Below are 19629 nucleotides of genomic sequence, written 5' to 3' on the forward strand. Positions count from 1 at the left end.
TTTTTCATTAATGTTGTTTATGTGTTCAGGTGCGTGCAATGCTGAAAGAGTACCCAATCTTGTTGATGCCCAGTCATCGTAGCTACCTGGACTTCCTTCTCATGTCTTATGTGTTCTACCACTATGATCTTCCCTTGCCCGTAATAGCTGCTGCCATGGGTGAGTATATAGATACGAGCTGGGCTCTGTGAAAACCAGGCTTAATACATGTGCTCAAAGTGTCCTCCCAGATCAACATGTGCATGTGGCAGGGATGACACCTAACTACTTACTGGATTGTGGATAAGAAGAGACTCCCTTTAACCCTTTGCATGCTGGGAAATTTGTCGTCTGCTAAAATATCGTCTGCTGAATTTCTAAAATTAGCATTTTCTTTGATTTTTTTTCAAAGAATACTATCCGAATAGCAAACAGTTTGGATCCTGATGAGACGCCACGTTCTGTGGCGTCTCATCTGGATCCAAACTGTTTGCAAAGGCCTTAAAAATTCGGTTCCCCCATTGTAAGGGTTAAACAAAACATTTCATGATAGCAGAAACTGTTGTCCCTGATAAGCTTGTGTGCATTGCAAAGGCTAATATTGGCCAACATCAATGCATTTGCATTGAGCCCTGTTTTCCAAAAGCACGGCTCACATTCTTAGTGAGATTGAAGGCTATTACATTGTTTGTATTCACTTTCAAGTTTAAAAGTAGGGGACTTTTGCCAGTGATAGTGTCTATCCTACCTGTCTGTCTGTCCAGACGCAAAACTGGATCATGCAATTCCTCAATAAGCCATCTGCTGAAATATTGATTTCATGATTAAATTAGTGGCTATAAGTTGTGAATATGTTATAATTGGTGTTTAAAAATAATTGTGTTGCTGTGTTATTGAATCCTAGCGTTTAAAATTTGGTTTATAAACAAAGTAGTAAGTGTTAAAGCAAATTGTAATGAAAATACAGCGCTCTATATAATGCTAAGACTGTTTAAGATCATGCAGTTTTCCATGAATTAATCTAATCTTTAGCAGGAGAGATCAATGCGTCAGTAGTTTACCTTGTTAAACTGATATTTATTGTTATTTATCTATTTGTTTTATACCAAACGTTTTTTAACTTAAAACACTTGCTTCCCTTATTGACAGATTTCATGGGTATGAAGTTTTTCGGCTGGCTGCTTCGAAACTCTGGAGCATTTTACATCCGTCGCAGCTTTGGTGACGACCAACTCTACTGGGCCGTGTTCACAGAGTACGTGCAGACCCACATCTGCAATGGGGACTCCCCTGTAGAGTTCTTTGTCGAAGGAACAAGAAGCCGAACCCAAAAGTCTTTGCCACCAAGAATTGGTATTTTTGTTTTGTTACATGTTGTATAATGAATCTTTTTATGCCCCTTTTCAAAGAAAAGGGGGTATATAGTTTTCGCACTGTCCGTCAGTCTGTCTGTCAGTCTGTCTGTCAGTCTGTCACACTTTTCGTGTCCACTTTCTAATTCAAATAGTTTTCATCCAATCTTTACGAAACTTGGTCAGAAGTTGTATCTAGACAATATCTAAGTGAAGTTTGAATATGGGTCATGCTGGGTCAAAAACTAGGTCACGGGGTCACTAAGTGCATTTCCAGGATTTAGCATGGTCACGCTCTCTAATTGAAGTAGTTTTCATCTGATCTTTACCAAACATGGTCAGAAGTTGTATCAAGACAATATCTAGGTCAAGTTCGAATATGGGTCATGCCTGGTCAAAAACTAGGTCACAGGTCACTTAGTGCATTTCAAGGATTTAGCATCGTGTCCCCTCTCTAATTGAAGTAGTTTTCATCTGATCTTTACCAAACTTGGTCAGAAGTTGTATGAAGACAATATCTAGGTCAAGTTCGAATATGGGTCATGCCGGGTCAAAACCTAGGTCACGGGGTCAATTAGTGCATTTCAAGGATTTAGCATGGTGTCCGCTCTCTAGTTTATGTGGCTTTCTGATTTATTTTGATATTCTAAGACATTTGTATGCTCCCGAAAGAGGGCATATAGTGATCGGACTGTCCGTCCGTCTGTCCGTCACACTTTGCGTTTAGATTTCGAAAAATGCTCATAACTTCTATGTCACTTCAGAAAGCAATTTCATATTTGGCATGCATGTGTATATGGACAAGGCCTTTCCATACGCACACAAATTTTGACCCCTGTGACCTTGACCTTGAAGTAAGGGTCCGCGTTTAGGTTTCGAAATCTGCATTTAGGTTTCGAAAAAAGCTCATAACTTCTACCAAGCGTTTATAGGTGGCATAAGTCATCCTATGGCGAAAGCTCTTGTTAGCTCACCTGTCACGAAGTGACAAGGTGAGCTTATGTGACCGTGTGATGTCCGGCGTCCGTTGTGTGTGCGTGTGTGTGTGTGCGTCCGTCAACAATTTGTTTGTGTAGACAGTAGAGGTCACAGTTTTCATCCAATCTTTATGAAATTTGGTCAGAATGTTTATCTTGATAAAATCTGGGTTGGGATTGTATTTGGGTCATCTGGGGTCAAAAACTAGGTAACTAGGTCAAAAACTAGGTCAAATAATATAAAAACCTTGTGTAGACAGTAGAGGTCACAGTTTTCATCCAATCTTTATGAAATTCTGTCAGAATGTTTTTCTTGATAAAAGCTGGGTTGGGATTGTATTTGGTTCATTTGAGGTCAAAAACTAGGTCACTAGGTCAAAAACTAGGTCAAATAATAGAAAAACCTTGTGTAGACAGTAGGGGTCACAGTTTTCATCCATTCTTTATGAAATTTGGTCAGAATGTTTATCTTGATAAAATCTGGGTTGGGATTGTATTTGGGTCATCTGGGGTCAAAAACTAGGTCACTAGGTCAAAAACTAGGTCAAATAATATAAAAACCTTGTGTAGACAGTAGAGGTCACAGTTTTCATCCAATCTTTATGAAATTCTGTCAGAATGTTTTTCTTGATAAAAGCTGGGTTGGGATTGTATTTGGGTCATTTGAGGTCAAAAACTAGGTCACTAGGTCAAAAACTAGGTCAGATAATAGAAAAACCTTGTGTAGACAGTAGAGGTCACAGTTTTCATCCAATCTTTATGAAATTTGGTCAGAATGTTTATCTTGATAAAATCTGGGTTGGGATTGTATTTGGGTCATCTGGGGTCAAAAACTAGGTCACTAGGTCAAAAACTAGGTCAAATAAAATTAAAACCTTGTGTAGACAGTAGAGGTCACAGTTTTCATCCAATCTTTATGAAATTCTGTCAGAATGTTTTTCTTGATAAAAGCTGGGTGGGATTGTATTTGGGTCATTTGAGGTCAAAAACTAGGTCACTAGGTCAAAAACTAGGTCAAATAATAGACCTTGTGTAGACAATCAAGATCGCAGTTTTCATCCAATCTTTATGAAATTTGGTCAGAATGTTTACTTTGATGAAATCTGAGTTGGGATTGTATTTGGGTCATCTGAGGTCAAAAACTAGGTCACTAGGTCAAATAATAGAAAAACCGTCAATAATTTGCTTGTGTAGACAGTAGAGGTCGCAGTTTTTATCCAATCTTTATGAAATTTGGTCAGAATGTTTATCTTGATGAAATCTGGGTTGGGATTGTTTTTGGGACATCTGGGGTCAAAAACTAGGTCACTAGGTCAAAAACTAGGTCACTAGGTCAAATAATAGAAAAACCTTGTATAGTCACAGTTTTCATCCAATCTTTATGAAATTTGGTCAGAATGTTTATCTTGATGAAATCTGGGTTGGGATTGTATTTGGTTCGTCAGGTGAGCGATTCAGGGCCATCATGGCCCTCTTGTTTTAATATTGTTTGTGTACCGGTATTTTATGTGAATCTTTGAGTTCACTGCTGCACTGTTATTCCAAGGAAACCAATGGTAATTCTATTTAAACCTAGATTTTGGTCTGTGAATTGAACAAAAGAAAGTGATTTATGTTGGAAATCATACACTTTAAATTTTTATCAAAATTTAATAATACACGTAATTCTGTTATTTTTTAAATATGTAAAAAATAACACTGGCTGGACATTTTATTTTTTATCCACATGTCCTGTCGGACTAGCATAATTTCTCTTAAGTTTTTGGACTAATTAATAAATAATTCATGTCTAAAACAAGTGTCAAAAAATCCAAAAATTTAGAGACAAAAGAACAGCTGATTGAAAATTTAGAGACACTCTTAAATATTGCTTTTATGTTGCAATATGGTTTTGCAATGTTTACATCATTACATCAATTGTTTTTGTAATTGTCTAACAAATATTAGCATGTGCTTGTTAGATACCACACCGTTTAGTACAAATTACTTTTAGATATGCTTCCCATGAAGCTGTTTGGAGAAAAAAAAAATTACCAGTATACAGAGTTATTTACCCAATAATGTAAATGTAATGGTACATTGTCTTAGGCTTTTTGTCTGCAAGGTTTTATTTCCATACTTAAACTGTCTGAAAATGTAGAGTCATCAATTATGGATGCACCATGCAGGTTTTGAATGATTTTAAAATGAAACATGTTTTCCAGATTATCTAGGCAAAGGGGCACAAGATTCATCATTTCAAATGATGATTATCCATTAATGAATAATTATTTTTTTATCATTTCTCTTAGTCAGGAGTGGTGTTTCATTTGTTTAAACAAAATTTTTGCAATATTTTTAAAATCTATGTCAATTATTTAGAAAATCATCCCTTTAAGTTTCGTGAGGAGATTCCAGCCAAATTACTGAATTTTTAACCAATATCCCAGGTGTTTTATTTGATAAAAAAATGACCTTATATATTTCACCTGTCCTGTCTGACTTTCAGGTACTTTTTATGCTTTTTCAGACTTATATTTAAGTTTTCTTAGACAATATTAACTATTATTAATCATAAATGTGAAGCTCTACCAACATTATTAGTGTTTTTCATTGGAATATGAATGTCAGTATGTACACACTGTTGCAGGGATGTTGTCTGCCTCACTGGAGCCCTATTTCAAGGCCCAGGTGCCAGACATTATGGTGGTACCTGTAAGCATGTCATATGACAGAGTCTTAGAGGAGAAGCTGTACGCCTATGAGCTGTTGGGGGTCCCTAAACCAAAGGAATCAGCCTCGGTAAGCAGGGTTGATGTACTTTTATGTATTACTTTTATCGTCAATTAACTCAACAAGATTTAATTAATCCTTTGTTCCACTTCCAATTTATTAGATAATGGTACATATGTGGCCTTCTTTGTGTGCATGACTGAGATTAAATATTTAGTTTGAACCTCTTCTCCTTCTAAACCCCTTGACAGATGATAACGAAACTTGACTGGAATAATCCTTGGTTGGACCTCTTTTATAAAAGTTGTTCATATTGTTGTGGACCATTGCTAAAACCATTGTAATACCCCAGAGCTAAAATACAAAAAAAATGAAAAGTCATTAATATTTTTTCAATTAAACTGCTCTACATTAATGATCTACCTTCGTCTGTGAAGTCAAACGTCCGTCTATTTGCGGATGACTGTGTCATGTACAGATCCATAAAAACTTTGGCTGACACTATTCAGTTTCAGAGAGATCTAGATAGTCTATCATTGTGGGAGCTGAAATGGAAGATGTCTTTTAACATAGAAAAATGTAATATCATGCATGTTACGAGAAACTGCAAACCATTAAAAACAGCCTACACTCTTCACAATCAACCTCTGTCTGTTGTAAACCAAGCCACTTATCTTGGCGTTGAAGTAAGCTCAACTTTAAACTGGTCACCTCACGTAAATAAAATTAGTAGTAAAGCAAGCCAGAGCTTAGGATTCTTAAAACGAAACATTCATTCTTCTAAAATGGAAACTAAGGCAGCGGCATATAACAGCATTGTTAGACCATCCTTGGAATATTGCTCTAGTGTGTGGGACCCTTACCATCAGAAAGATATTGATAAAATTGAAAATGTTCAGCGTCAAGCTGCCAGATTTGTAAAGAATAATAACAGCAAGACACCGGGCACGGTCACAAATATAATTAAGGATTTGAATTGGAATACCTTGCAATCAAGAAGACAACAAGCTAGACTCATTTTGTTCTATAAAATAGTATATAATCATGTTGATGTCAATCCCCTTCACTATCTCACTCCTTACATTAGACACTCACGCCATCACCATCACATGGCATACCAAATACCACCAAGTACAGCTGATTACCACAAATTTTCTTTCTTTCCAAGAACAGTTGTACAATGGAACACACTTCCATCTTATGTAGTCAGCGCTGATACGATCCCTGGATTTAAATCAGTGCTGTCTACATCAGTGTTCCTTCCTTAGATCACATGATTCTGCTTTTATCCTGTTTTTAACTCGACTAATATTCTCACCACATGCACAGTTGTATATGTATATATTTAAGTCTTAAGGGCTTAAGGTGTTAGGTTTTGCACCTTTTTTTATCACTGTTGATAGGATTTTCCTGAGTGGATTGAGTAACTCGGGAAACCTATAATTCTATTTCTTTTTAACCCCCCACGCATGGCCATAATGTATCAGTTTTGAACATAGCCATTATTATAAAAGAAGAAGAAGAAAAAGAAGAACTGTGAGGGCTTTAATATTAGGTGTGAAACATGGTCTTGTGGTCATGCACTAAGTTTTTTTCAAATGATGTCCCTATTGTAAAAACTTGCTATGTCCAGGTTTCTCATGATTTTTATAGACTTATAACTTTCAAATGTTTTTATATGAAACTCCTCTGATCAGGGGTTATACTATTTGTTGTGTAAAATTATTAAGTGGTCCTCTATAATGAAAAAAGCAGCATTTTCCTGGGGTTTCTTGTTGTCCTAATATGTATACAATACATGTAACTCATGTAAAGTTAATAAACTATTCTGTCTGTCTGTCCGTCTGCTCATCTGTATGTCTAGTGATCACTTAAAAAATATTTTTCTTTGAAACCGCAAGGCCATTTTGTATTTGGCATGTAACATTGTATGGTTGTCCTGCACCAAGTTAGGTGAAATCATGCTCCTTGGGTCAAAACTGACCTTGTTCTAGGATCACAAGATTTAAAATGACTTTTATAATGAGAAATCTTAAACAATTCTTTTCTGAAACCACAAGGGTCAAGGTTTTAATATTTGGTGTGTGACATGGTATAGTGGTTCTCTACCAATTTTATTTAAATCATGACCATGTGGTCAAAATTTGCTCCACCAGTTGTTTTTTCCTAATATTTATATTGTAAAAATGCAGGAACTGCATTTTATTATCTGTTAGCAATTTCACTGATAGTCTTGTTCTCATTGCTTCTTGTTGGTTTGTTTTCTTTGTTTCTTAAGGGTTTTCAGAATAGGATGCTTTGTTCTTCACATTCACAGCCATATATAAGTTTTTAATATTCCATTGCAGGGTGTGTTTAAAGCAAGAAGTATACTTTCGGAAAATTACGGGAATGTGCACATATTTATTGGGGAGCCAAAATCCATCCGCACCTACTCCATAGGTCAGATTAGCAGGATATCTCACAGCATCTCACCAAGGTAGTCAAGCTTATCTCACATAACTTGGTGTAATATAACTTTAAACAAGATGTGTTTGTGAAACACTATGTCCCTGTATATGACCTTTGACCTTGAAGGATGACCTTGACCCTTCACCACTCAAAATGCGCAGCTCCATGAGATACACATGCATGTCAAATATAAAATTGCTAGCTTCAATATTGCAGAATGACATTACATGAGCAATTTTGACCCATATATTTGACCTTGAAGGATAACCTTGACCTTGACCTTTCACCACTCAAAATGTGCAGCTCCATGAGATACACATGCATGCCAAATATCAAGTTGCTATCTTCAATATTGCAAAAGTACTCATAAAATGAGCGATTTTGGCCACATATATTTGACCTCTGACCTTGAAGGATGACCTTGACCTTTCACCACTCAAAATTTGCAGCTCCATGAGATACACATGCATGCCAAATATCAAGTTGCTATTTTAAATATTGAAATATTGCAAAAGTGTACATTAAATGAGCGATTTTGACCCATATATTTGACCTTGACCTTGAAGGATGACCTTGACTTTTCACCACTCAAAATGTGCAGCTCCATGAGATACATATGCATGCCAAATATCAAGTTGCTATCTTCAATATTGCAAAAGTTATTGCAAATGTTAAAGTTGGCGCAAACCAACAGACCAACCAACCAACAGACCAACAGACAGGGCAAAAACAATATGTCCCCCACTACTATAGTGGGGGAAATAAAAGGAGGCAGTTGTTTGTGCTCAAAAGCTCAAATGTTAATGTGTATTTTTGTGTTTTGGTTTGTAAGATGATTTTTTATTCCCCCTTTCGAAGAAAAGGGGGTATATAGTTTTCGCACTGTCAGTCTGTAAGTATGTCTGTAAGTCTGTCTGTCACACTTTTTGTGTTCGCTCTCTAATTCAAATAGTTTTCATCCGATCTTTATGAAACTTGGTCAGAAGTTGTATCTAGACAATATCTAGGTCAAGTTTGAATACGGGTCATGCCAAGTCAAAAACTAGGTCAAGGGGTCGTAAGAACAAATCGAAGGAAAGTAATAAGCTTTAAATGGACATAGTTATCTGACCTGCAAAATTATATATTTTTGTTAAATAAGTCAAAGCGGCGCAGTAGGCGGCATTGTGTTTCTGACAAACACATCGTGGTTAAAGGTCATGGTCATCCTTCAAGGCCTAAGGTCAAAAATAAAATCCAAGGGAAGTTATAAGCTTTAAAGGAAGATAATTATTCAATATTGAACATAGCATCTTGATATTTGGCATGCATGTGTATCTCATGGAGCTGCACATTTTGAGTGGTGAATCTAGTCACGGTAGTGGCTTTTAATTATTTGCTACTAAAAATAGACATTTGTTAGAAACAATTATTTTCAAGGCAAGTAATTTATATAATTATAAATCTCAGATTATATATTTCCTTACCAAGAATTTAAGTTCTTTTCACAGTTACTGTACAGATTTTTTATTTTGATTATTTATAACTCAAATGATTGATTTGTCAAAGGTTTTTTGTAAATGATATAATTATCATTTCTTTCCTGTACTAATTTGTGAATGGTAGGGTTCATTACATACCTGTGGACTTATGTCCATAGATACATAATGAACTCTGGCTACGACCTCTTTGGTTGTCAGTGATGTCTGACTTTGTCATTATACCCCCACAAACGAAGTTTAGGGGGGTATATAGGAGTGAACTTGTCGGTCGGTCAGTCGGTCTGTCTGTCTGTCGGTCCGTATTAAGTGTCCGCTCTCTAATTCAAGTAGTTTTCATCCGATCTTCACCAAACTTGGTCAGAAGTTGTATCTACATGATGTCTAGGCCAAGTTCGAACATGGGCCTTGCAGGGTCAAAAACTAGGTCACGGGGTCACTTAGTGCGTTTTAAACATTCAGCATGTTGTCAGCTCTCTAATTCAAGTACTTTTCATCCAGTCTTCACCAAACTTGGTCAGAAGTTGTATCTACATGATGTCTAGGCCAAGTTCGAACATGGGCCTTGCCAGTTCAAAAACTAGGTCACAGGGTCACTTAGTGCGTTTTAAACATTCAGCATATTGTCCGCTCTCTTATTCAAGATGCTTTCATCCGATCTTCACCAAACTTGGTCAGAAGTTGTATCTAGATGATCTTAAGGCCAAGTTGGAACACGGGCCTTGCCGGGTCAAAAACTAGGTCACTGGGTCACTTAGTGCATTTTTAAACATTCAGCATGGTGTCCTCTCTCTTATTCAAGAAGTTTTCATCCGATCTTCACCAAACTTGGTCAGAAGTTTTATCTAGACGATCTGAAGGCCAAGATCGAACATGGGCAATGCCAGATCAAAAACTAGGTCACAGGGTCACTTAGTATGTTTTATACATTGAGCATGGTGTCCGCTGTCTATTTCAAGTAGTTTAAATCCAATCTTCACCACACTTGGTCAGAAGTTGTAACTAGATGATGTGTAGGTCAAGTTCGAACATGGGCCATGCTGGGTCAAAAATTAGGTCACGGGGTCACTTAGTGTGTTTTAAATCTCACCATGTCGTCCGCTCTCTAATTCAGGTAGTTTTTATCCAATATTCACCAAAATTGGTCAGAAAATGTATCTTGATAATGTCTAGGGCAAGTTTTAATATGGGTCATGCCGGGTCAAAAACAAGGTCACGGGGTCACTTGTGCGTTTGAAACATCACAATGTTGTCCGCTCTCTAATTCAAGTAGTTTTCATCCAATCTTCACCAAACTTGGTCAGAAGTTGTATCTAGATGATGTCTAGGTCAAGTTTGAATATGGGTCATGCTGGGTCAAAAACGAGGTCACAGGGTATCTTAGTGCGTTTTAAACTTTACCATGTTGTCCGCTCTCTAATTCAAGTAGTTTTCATCCAATCCTCACCAAACTTGGTCACAAGTTTTATCTAAATGATCTCTAGGACAAGTTTGAACATGGGCCATTCCGGGCCTAAAACTAGGTCACGGGGTCACTTAGTGCGTTTTTTAACATTCAGCATGGTGTCCGCTCTCTATTTTAAGTAGTTTACATCCGATCTTCACCAAACTTGGTCAGAAGTTTTATGGAGATGATCTTAAGGCCAAGATAGAACATGGGCCTTTCTGGGTCAAAAACTAGGTCAATGGGTCACTTAGTGCGTTTTAAAAGTTGAGCATGGTGTCTGCTGTTTTTTGTGAAGACAACATGCAAAATATTATGTGTCAATGAGGCATGTGTGGGTATTCTTCATGTCTGTGGCAAAGCTCTAGTTTTTGACTGACTACAGAGCCCCCCCCCCCCCCCCCCCCCCCCGGTTGGATTGGACGAAATCCAAGGGAAGTAATCAGCTTTAAAGGGAGATTATTTCTATACCTGCCAAATGATAAATAGAAATTTTATTTCAAAGCGGCGCAGTAGGGGGCATTGTGTTTCTGACAAACACATCTCTTGTAAGGAAGGTTTTTGTAAAATTAACTTTTTATAGTATCATAATCAGTAGGCTGGGTCTTTATATATGGTGTGTCAGTCAGAAAGCCAAAAATACCAGAACCTAAAGATATTCCTTAACTCACTGAGCTAAATTATTACTGTTAATGATAATACAACTATAAATATTTATATGTTCTCATATCTAAAAATAATGTGACCCTTTTGGAAAAAAATATTTCTAAATTAAAGTTAGTATGAAAAAAACGGTAAGCTACATTCTTTCAATGAAGCTTGTTTTTGTAACATACATTAAACAAATCCCCTTTTACAGATATATAGCTAGTCTGACGTTCAGAGAACAAGCGTTGATACAGAAACTCAGCTACGACGTCCTCCTGCAACAGATCCGGAACATGGCCATGTCCCCGTGGTCGATCATTGCGGCTGTCCTGCTACAAAATATGGATGGAATCTCCATGAAGGAGCTGCTCAAGGAAGTGGACTGGCTCAAACGACAGGCTTCCAATCTGGGGGCATATATTGACTGGCCTGGTAGGTCAATAGAATAATAACGTTAAATCATTTTCAGTTTGTATAATGTTTGTTTGATATACCATTTCAAATATAATTTGTAATTAATTATTTTAAGTATTGATTAAATATTTACCTATTATTTCAGTAAATGGTTGATTCTGTGTATAATATTCCCAATAGTTTGACACTATTGTCTTATTATTGCTGCCCACCCTATGAGATTTAATAAACACATCAGAATTATCATCAAAGTTCATTTGTATATTAAATTGTTAATTTTACGGATTTCCGGTCATTGGTTTTAATTTGTTTTCTATAGTGAATGAATCAGCAGAAGCAGTTATTCGTCACAACATCTTTACCCATAAGAACATTGCCACAGTAACTGAGGACAACGTAGTGGAGCTGATAGCAGAAGACACTTCGTTGACCCAGAATCAGGACCCTCTGTTCACGTCTGCTGCACAGGAAATGATGGTGTGTCTGTACCGCAATCAGCTGCTCAACGTGTTTGTGCGGGTGGCGCTGATTGCCATCCCTATCAACTCATGTGTTCAGGAAACGATGCCTTTGAGTGAGTCTTACTTTTATATGTGTGATTTAGATCAAGTATTCATAAAGAATGTGTTTTGTTGTGTTCAAGAGAAACTGTAAGACACTATTTTGATGTTGTATTTTATAATTGTCTTTGATTTAAGGAAATTTAGTTATTCTGAAGATTTAAAAAGCTGCTGTTTTCTAACCTTTACTTGCTTTTGTCTTAGAAGTGATACTAATTGTCATGAAAACTTCACTCACTTAATTTGTGATGATCTTACGTCAGAAAAAGTACACTGTGCTTCTCAAAAGAACATATTTAACATTGCTTGATTAGTTGTTTTTTTTTATATTTCAATTTAAATATCAATGATTCTTTTCTCATTCTACATATTAAATGGCATAACCTTGTATCTTGAAAGCAGCGTTCTTTTGAACACGTTCATTTATTCAAGTTTGTATATATCTTGAGGTGTTCATTTCAGGTGAATTAAAGGCCCATTACAGTTTGTTGGAGAAGCTATTGAGCCGGGAGTTTATTTTCATGCCAGGAGATGCAGAGAAGGTAATGTAGCTTTAAATGTACTGTTTTTCCTATTATGAACTATATGATGCCAGTTTATTGTATAATCTTGAATGCCTCCAAAATATTAAAATACCTTATTATTGCTGTGTTTTTTTTTTTAAGATGAAGTTTGAGGCATAATTTTGTAGCTTCTTCCATTTTAGAAAATAATTAAGTAAATTAATTTAATGAACTGTATGGTTGGTTTTGATGTGAAATTGGCTGCATTTATCGCAGTTATTAGTCCTCTTTCACTGGAGGGGACCGTAGGTTTACCTCTGGTCTGTCCATCTCTCAATCTGAATACTCTGGATCCTGCGATACTCAAAAAGTACTTGGTTAATGCAACTCTGTATGTGGATGGAGGGCCAGATGGGGGAAAATGTATGTTATTTCAGTTGTTTTCATCAAACAAAAATTGTGGTTGCTATTGTTACAGAAATAATTATACCCCCATTGGTAATGGGGGCTATATAGGAGTCACTTTGTCGGTGTGTCTGTCAGTCTGTCCCAAATTTCATCCGATCTTCACCAAACTTGGTCACAAGTTGTATCTAGATGATGTCTAGGGCAAGTTTAAATATGGGTCATGCCGGGTCAAAAACTAGGTCACAGGGTCACTTGGTGCGGTTTAAACAAAAAGTTTGTCCGGACCATAACTATGTCATTTATTGTTAGATTTTAAAATGACTTGGTACATTTGTTCACCGTTATGGGATGGTATGTCACGCGAAAGGATTACGTCGATATTTCCAAGGTCAAGGTCACACTTGGAGTTCAGAGGTAAAATGCTTGTCTGGGCCTTACTTTGTCGTTTATTGTGAGATTTGAAAATCATTTGGCTCATTTGTTCACCATCATTGGACGGTGTGTCGCGCGAAAGAATTATGTCGATATCTCCTCGATCAAGATCATACTTTGAGTTCAAAGGTCAAAAATGGCCATGAATTTGCTTGTCCGGGCCATAACTACCGTATGTTGTTCATAGTGAGATTTTAAAATCATCTGGCTCATTTGTTCACCATCATTGGATGGTGTGTCACACGAAAGAATTACGTCTATATCTCAAAGGTCAAGGTCACACTTTGAGTTCAAAGGTAAAAAATAGCTATAAATGAGCTTGTCCAGGCCATAACTATGTCGTTCATTGTGAGATTTTAAAATCATTTGGCACATTTGTTCACCATTGGACAGTGTGTCGCGCGAAAGAAATACGTCGGTATTTCCAAGGTCAAGGTCTCACTTTGAGTTCAAAGGTAAAAAATGGCCATAAATGAGCTTTTCCGAGCCATAAGCATGTCGTTCATTGTGAGATTTTTAAGTCATTTGGCACATTTGTTCACCATCATAGGAAAGTGTGTCGGGCGAAAGAATTACGTTGATATCTCCCAGTTCAAGGTCACACTTTGAGTTAAAAGGTCAAAAATGGCCATAAATTAGCTTGTCCAGGCCATAACTATGTCTTTCATTGTGATATTTTTAAATCATTTGGCACATTGTTCACTTTGATTGGACGGTGTGTCGCACGAAAGAATTACGTCGATATCTCCAAGGTCAATGTCACACTGAGTTCAAAGGTCAAGCATGGCCATAAATGAGCTTGTCCGGGCCATTACTATGTCGTTCATTGTGAGATTTTAAAATCATGTGTTCACCATCATAGGACAGTGTGTCGAACGAAAGAATTATGTTGATATTCCAAGGTCAAGGTCTCACTTTGAGTTAAAAGGTCAAAAATGGCCATAAATGATAATGGCATCATAATTCTTAAAAATCGCCATAAATTAGATTCTCTTGTTTTGTGAAGACAGCATGCAAAATAGTCTGTGTCAATGCGGCACGTGGGGATATACGTCACGTCTGTGACAAAGCTCTAGTTGAACACTAAAATCAGGATCCTGCAAAAAGTATTTAAGTTGTGTTGATGAAACATGGTATATGGGTCCAAATAGAGAATATCAACATTATTTAATGCGTTTGTTAGTCAGAAATTGTGGTTGATATGGACACAGAAATAAATGAAACTCAAATCTTAATAGCCTGTTCTTACTCAGACAACATTAACCATATAGGATAGTGCTGTTCTGGCAGTGACAAAGCTCTCTTTTACATTTATATTCCAGCTTACTAACAATCTTTCCAAAGACATCTTACACTATGTTTCCCAGCAAAAAGACTCTTAGAGTGTCTCAAATGGCCTAAGAATACAGTTCAAACGCTAATATAAAAATGTTTGTACCAAATTGTTTCAGGACTTTGATGTTGCGTTGGCCAGTCTGACTCACACCTGTGGCGTTGTGGTGGAAAATGACTGTGTTCTTGTGAAGAAATCCATCAACAAGTACACCACATTCTTCAGTCAGATGTTTGAGCCATTCCTCTTAGGCTACTGGGTAAGGAAACTTTTTATGTGCACATGAAGAAACAACTGTTAATCTTGTACAAATATGTATATAAAGAAACTTTATATTACTGAAGAATTAAAAAGAGTTGCAAATTAGTTTTCTTTTATTATGTAAAATTAGATTATAGTTTCCATGCTCAAAAGAAAGACACATGGTACCCTCAAAGTTGGTGTGTATTTTTCCATAACCATCTGTTGTAGGTCTTGTCTTTCACGGGTTGTTTCTGCTCTGTAACATGCAGGGGATATTACCTTTTTTTTGCAATGACCAGATAATGCGACTGTTACAACACATTTGTTCTATCATGGTGAAGGTCATGCTATTATGTTAAAGGTTATAAATTATCATTTATTCTCTGTGACTTTTATTGCCTGGAAGGACATTAATGTTACTTATGATGATTATTTTCTATGACCAGATGTGTAACATACAACTCTTATAGTTCTTCAGTGAAGATCACAATTTAGGATAAAATATCATAGACTTTAAATTCAGATATGTAACTGTTGAATGCCTAGTGGGATTTTAATATTGTGTAATATTACTATATCCCATTACTTCATATTGTTTTACAGGCGATGTGCCGCTACCTCTTGTCCATAGAGAAGGGATCTCATGGGAAACCCCTGGTCAAACTGCCCAAGACCATTAGCAAGGAGGCACAGGTGCTGTCCGCCCAGCTGATCAGGGACGGCCATGTGAAGCGCAAGGAGATCCTGTCCCTAGATATGATGAGTAACTCCCTGCAGGCCTTGTATGACCTTGGCGCTGTCCACAAAGAGAAGAGGTGGGGTACCTCTGGATATCTTAGCTTTTAAACAGATTAGCAAATGAAAATGGTGTAATATGAATATGGACTTGTTGCAAATGTTTACTGAACCACTTGTACATTATACAAATGTAAAAATGTATTTATATCCCCTGCATGAGGTAGGTATTAGAATCAATCTGTCAATTAAAATTAAATCATTCAATAAGAACATGGAATTGATGCGAGTTTATGCTGAGCCAATAAATAAAATATATTTATACCCGCTTCAATGGGTACATGTATATATTGGAATGAGTCAGTTTGTTGGGATGATGGTCTTTATAAAATGTTTCTCAAGTTTGTGGAGCACACAACTTCCATATTATTTTTCAATCAATGTAATTAATACTTGTCAAAATATATGTCAACACCATGAAGTGTAGATTTGAAAGACAATTTGTTCATTCCCCAGGATTCTAATGCTCCTAGTTGTCTGCCCATCCCCCACGCATTAAATTCAACATGAAACACATGTTTTCCAGTAGATAACTTGCTTTTGGGTAAAGTCAGGTTTTGTTCTGATATTGTATAAGTTGGTAGCTTTCATCCAGACCTAAGTTGTGATTGTTATTTGGGAAGGGCAGAGTCTCTTTTACTAAATTAATTGAAAACATTTCTGCTTAATACTTATTTTAGTTTGAATGCATTTATTGAGTAGAAATTGTGTGTGTAGGCAGTTAAAGGACATAGTATTAAAGGGGCCTTTTCACAGTTTTTGGCATGTTTTGAAGTTTGTCATTAAATGCTTTATATTGATAAATGTTAATTGGATACAAACAGCTCCAGTGAAAAATCAAGAATAAAATTTAAAAAAAAAAAAAAAAAGGTAACCCTCAGCAGGGCTCGAATTACTGACCCCTGGAGTCCTGGAATAAAAAATCTACCATTTAGACCACTTGGCCATTCTTCCAAATACAATGTCAGGTGTATTTTATACTTTATATAAGCAATCCTCGTAGTTTAACAAAATATAACGACAACAACAGAACTCTCCAAATTATTAATTTGTTTCGTGTTGCAATGCTTTATAATTTTCGGGTTTTTAAATCGTCAAAAGATACATATAATGGCTATTTTAGAGTTTGGTAAATGTTCAGAATTACTGTTTCCTCACAAATATCATAACTAAAACGAAAATTTGCGAATCTAAAACAACTTTTTTCAATTTTGTCACTTTACCCAAACGTGAAAAGGCCCCTTTAAAAAACAAAACATTCATGTTTACAACCTAGTTTTGTGTCGTTGCAATGTTCCTTGGTATTTCATAAAAGCTAATACATGTATACGCTCTGAAATGCATAACCATTTTTCTAAGGTTCTTTTTTTAAGATACAAAATGTCTTTTGTGCATGTTTGTAAAGTGTGTAATTTTATGTTTTTATATTCCAGACCAAAGACTATCAAGCTTGCGTCATATATTTACATATATTATATGCTCTGGGCTTAATCTTTCAAATTATTTATTGATGTGTTTCAGGGAAGGAACTAGCTATATGTACCCCAACTTAGTACTTCTATCCAAACTTACTGAGGATTTGTGTAAGTGGTTGTCATTTTAAATTTTAATATGAAGGTGGTCAGACAATGATGATTTATTTTTAACACAAAGACTATTGTTCAAGGTATTGTGATCAGTCTATTGTGATGTCTGGCATCCATCTTCATCTTTAAGCAAGTTAACATTCTAGAAGCCACAGTCTTGGCTCAATCTTGTTTAAACTTTGTACGAATGTATATCATGACATACACAATAACAACATTTATAGAGCAGCTGTATATCTCGTCTAGGTTCAAATCTAGGTCAATTAGAGTTTAAAACTAGGTGACTGGGTTAAATCTTAGAACAACCTTCTTGCCAACCTGGTAACAACATTTATTGTTCAGTCTTGAAAATTTTTGGCCAGTATGTTTCTCTTGACAATAAATAAGTTACTAATTCTTGATAAATGTTTCTCATAATGCTTACTTTGACTATATCGAGGCTCAGTTTCAATCTGGGTCATGTATGGTCAAAAACCAGGTCACTGTCAAATCTTATAAAAAAAGACCTGTATTTGTAAAGCACAATGCCCGCTACTGCGCTTTAAAGCTGCAGCGCAGCTATTTTAAAGGAAGTTTTATAGTCCAACTTTACCAAAAATCAATGGACAGGAATGAATTTCACACTTCATCTGTAGGTCATGTAGATAGACTCACATACCAAATATCTGAAAGTGTTGCATACAAAACCTCTGCAAAACGGTTATTATAGAGACAACTGTAACCCCATAACTTTGTCATAAATCAATGGCCCGGAATACATTTCACTATTCATCTGTACTGTAGGTAGACTCACATACCAAATATCAGCTCAATATCTGAAAGTGTTGCGTAAAAACTGAAAGGATTATAGTCCAACAACATTTTTGATTAAATCTTGGTGAAATTTGGTCAGATTGTATAACTTAACATAATTTAGAACAAATTTGAATCTGAGGTATTTCTTGTGTAACTTTATCATTTATGAGAGGGTTTTTAAATAACTTGAATAAAATTATGAACGTGTAGGGGAGTGTCATGCGCTAAAAATGTGCCTCCAGTTTGTCAAAGTAACACTAAGCTGGCAAATATGAAATATGACCCTAACACATACTTATTATGCCCCCCTTCGAAGAAGAGGGGGTATATTGTTTTGCTCATGTCGGTCCGTCCGTATGTCGGTCCACCAGATGGTTTCCGGATAATAACTCAAGAATTTATCATGACTCGCAGATGACCCCTATTGATTTTGAGGTCACTAGGTCAAAGGTCAAGGTAACGGTGACCCAAAATAGTAAAATGGTTTCCAGATGATAACTCAAGAACGCTTATGCCTAGGATCATGAAACTTCATAGATACGTTGATCATGACACGCAGATGACCGCTATTGATTAGAACAAGGGCTGTTTGTAAAACATGCATGCCCCCCATATGGGCTCTCCGTTGTAGTGACAGCCATTGTGTGAATATGTTTTTTGTCACTGTGACCTTGACCTTTGACCTAGTGACCTGAAAATCAATAGGGGTCAACTGCCAGTCATGATCAATGTACCTATCAAGTTTCATGATCCTAGCCATAAGCTACTTGAGTTATCATCCGGACACCATTTTACTATTTCGGGTCACTGTGACCTTGACCTTTGACCTAGTGACCTGAAAATCAATAGGGTCATCTGCCAGCCATTATCAATCTACCTACGAAGTTTCATGATCCTAGGCATAAGCGTTCTTGAGTTATCATCCGGAAACCATTTTACTACATTGGTACATTGATCATGACTCGCAGATGACCACTATTGACATTCAAGGCCAATAGGTCAAGGTCACGTGACTTGACACAGTAAAATGGTTCCAGATGATAACACAAGAAAGCTTATGCCTAGGATCATGAAACTTCATAGGTACATTGATCATGACTCATAGATGACCCCTATTGATTTTCAGGTCACTAGGTCAAAGGTCAAGGTCACAGTGCCAAAAAATGTATTCACACAATGGCTGCCACTACAACTGACAGCCCATATGGGGGCATGCATGTTTTACAAACAGCACTTGTAAGTTATTGTAAAATACATGATAATCATATAATTACTGTGCGGAGAGGATATGCATTGGCAACACATATGTCCTAAGAGCAAATGTCAAGGTAATTGAAAAAGGCCAATATTCAAGTATTTTCAGAGCACATATTGTATGGACTTGAACATTCTTATTTAATATCTTGAAAATTTAAAATAAAAAAAACTCTAATGATCATTATGTGGATATGGTCATTATATAGATCTCCTCAGGTTGAATATGAAGGTCACAATTATACGTGAAGGGTCAAATAATAGG

General features: G+C 36.4%; 1 protein-coding gene across 3 annotated transcripts in view; it reads left to right on the top strand.

The window, feature by feature from the left end:
- The window catches only part of LOC127872763 (dihydroxyacetone phosphate acyltransferase-like), a 48579-nt gene that overhangs the window by 6017 nt on the left and 22933 nt on the right, over window positions 1-19629 (top strand). For all 3 annotated transcript variants that reach the window (XM_052416146.1, XM_052416145.1, XM_052416144.1), the window contains 10 exons: window positions 30-159; window positions 1129-1332; window positions 4938-5089; window positions 7369-7499; window positions 11253-11473; window positions 11775-12029; window positions 12478-12557; window positions 14810-14950; window positions 15538-15749; window positions 17251-17312. In XM_052416146.1, the coding sequence (XP_052272106.1) occupies window positions 30-159; window positions 1129-1332; window positions 4938-5089; window positions 7369-7499; window positions 11253-11473; window positions 11775-12029; window positions 12478-12557; window positions 14810-14950; window positions 15538-15749; window positions 17251-17312 (1588 nt within the window). The remainder of the gene's footprint in view (window positions 1-29; window positions 160-1128; window positions 1333-4937; window positions 5090-7368; window positions 7500-11252; window positions 11474-11774; window positions 12030-12477; window positions 12558-14809; window positions 14951-15537; window positions 15750-17250; window positions 17313-19629) is intronic.

This window comes from Dreissena polymorpha, chromosome 3 (genome assembly GCF_020536995.1).
Source record: "Dreissena polymorpha isolate Duluth1 chromosome 3, UMN_Dpol_1.0, whole genome shotgun sequence".
Classification (NCBI taxonomy): domain Eukaryota; kingdom Metazoa; phylum Mollusca; class Bivalvia; order Myida; family Dreissenidae; genus Dreissena; species Dreissena polymorpha.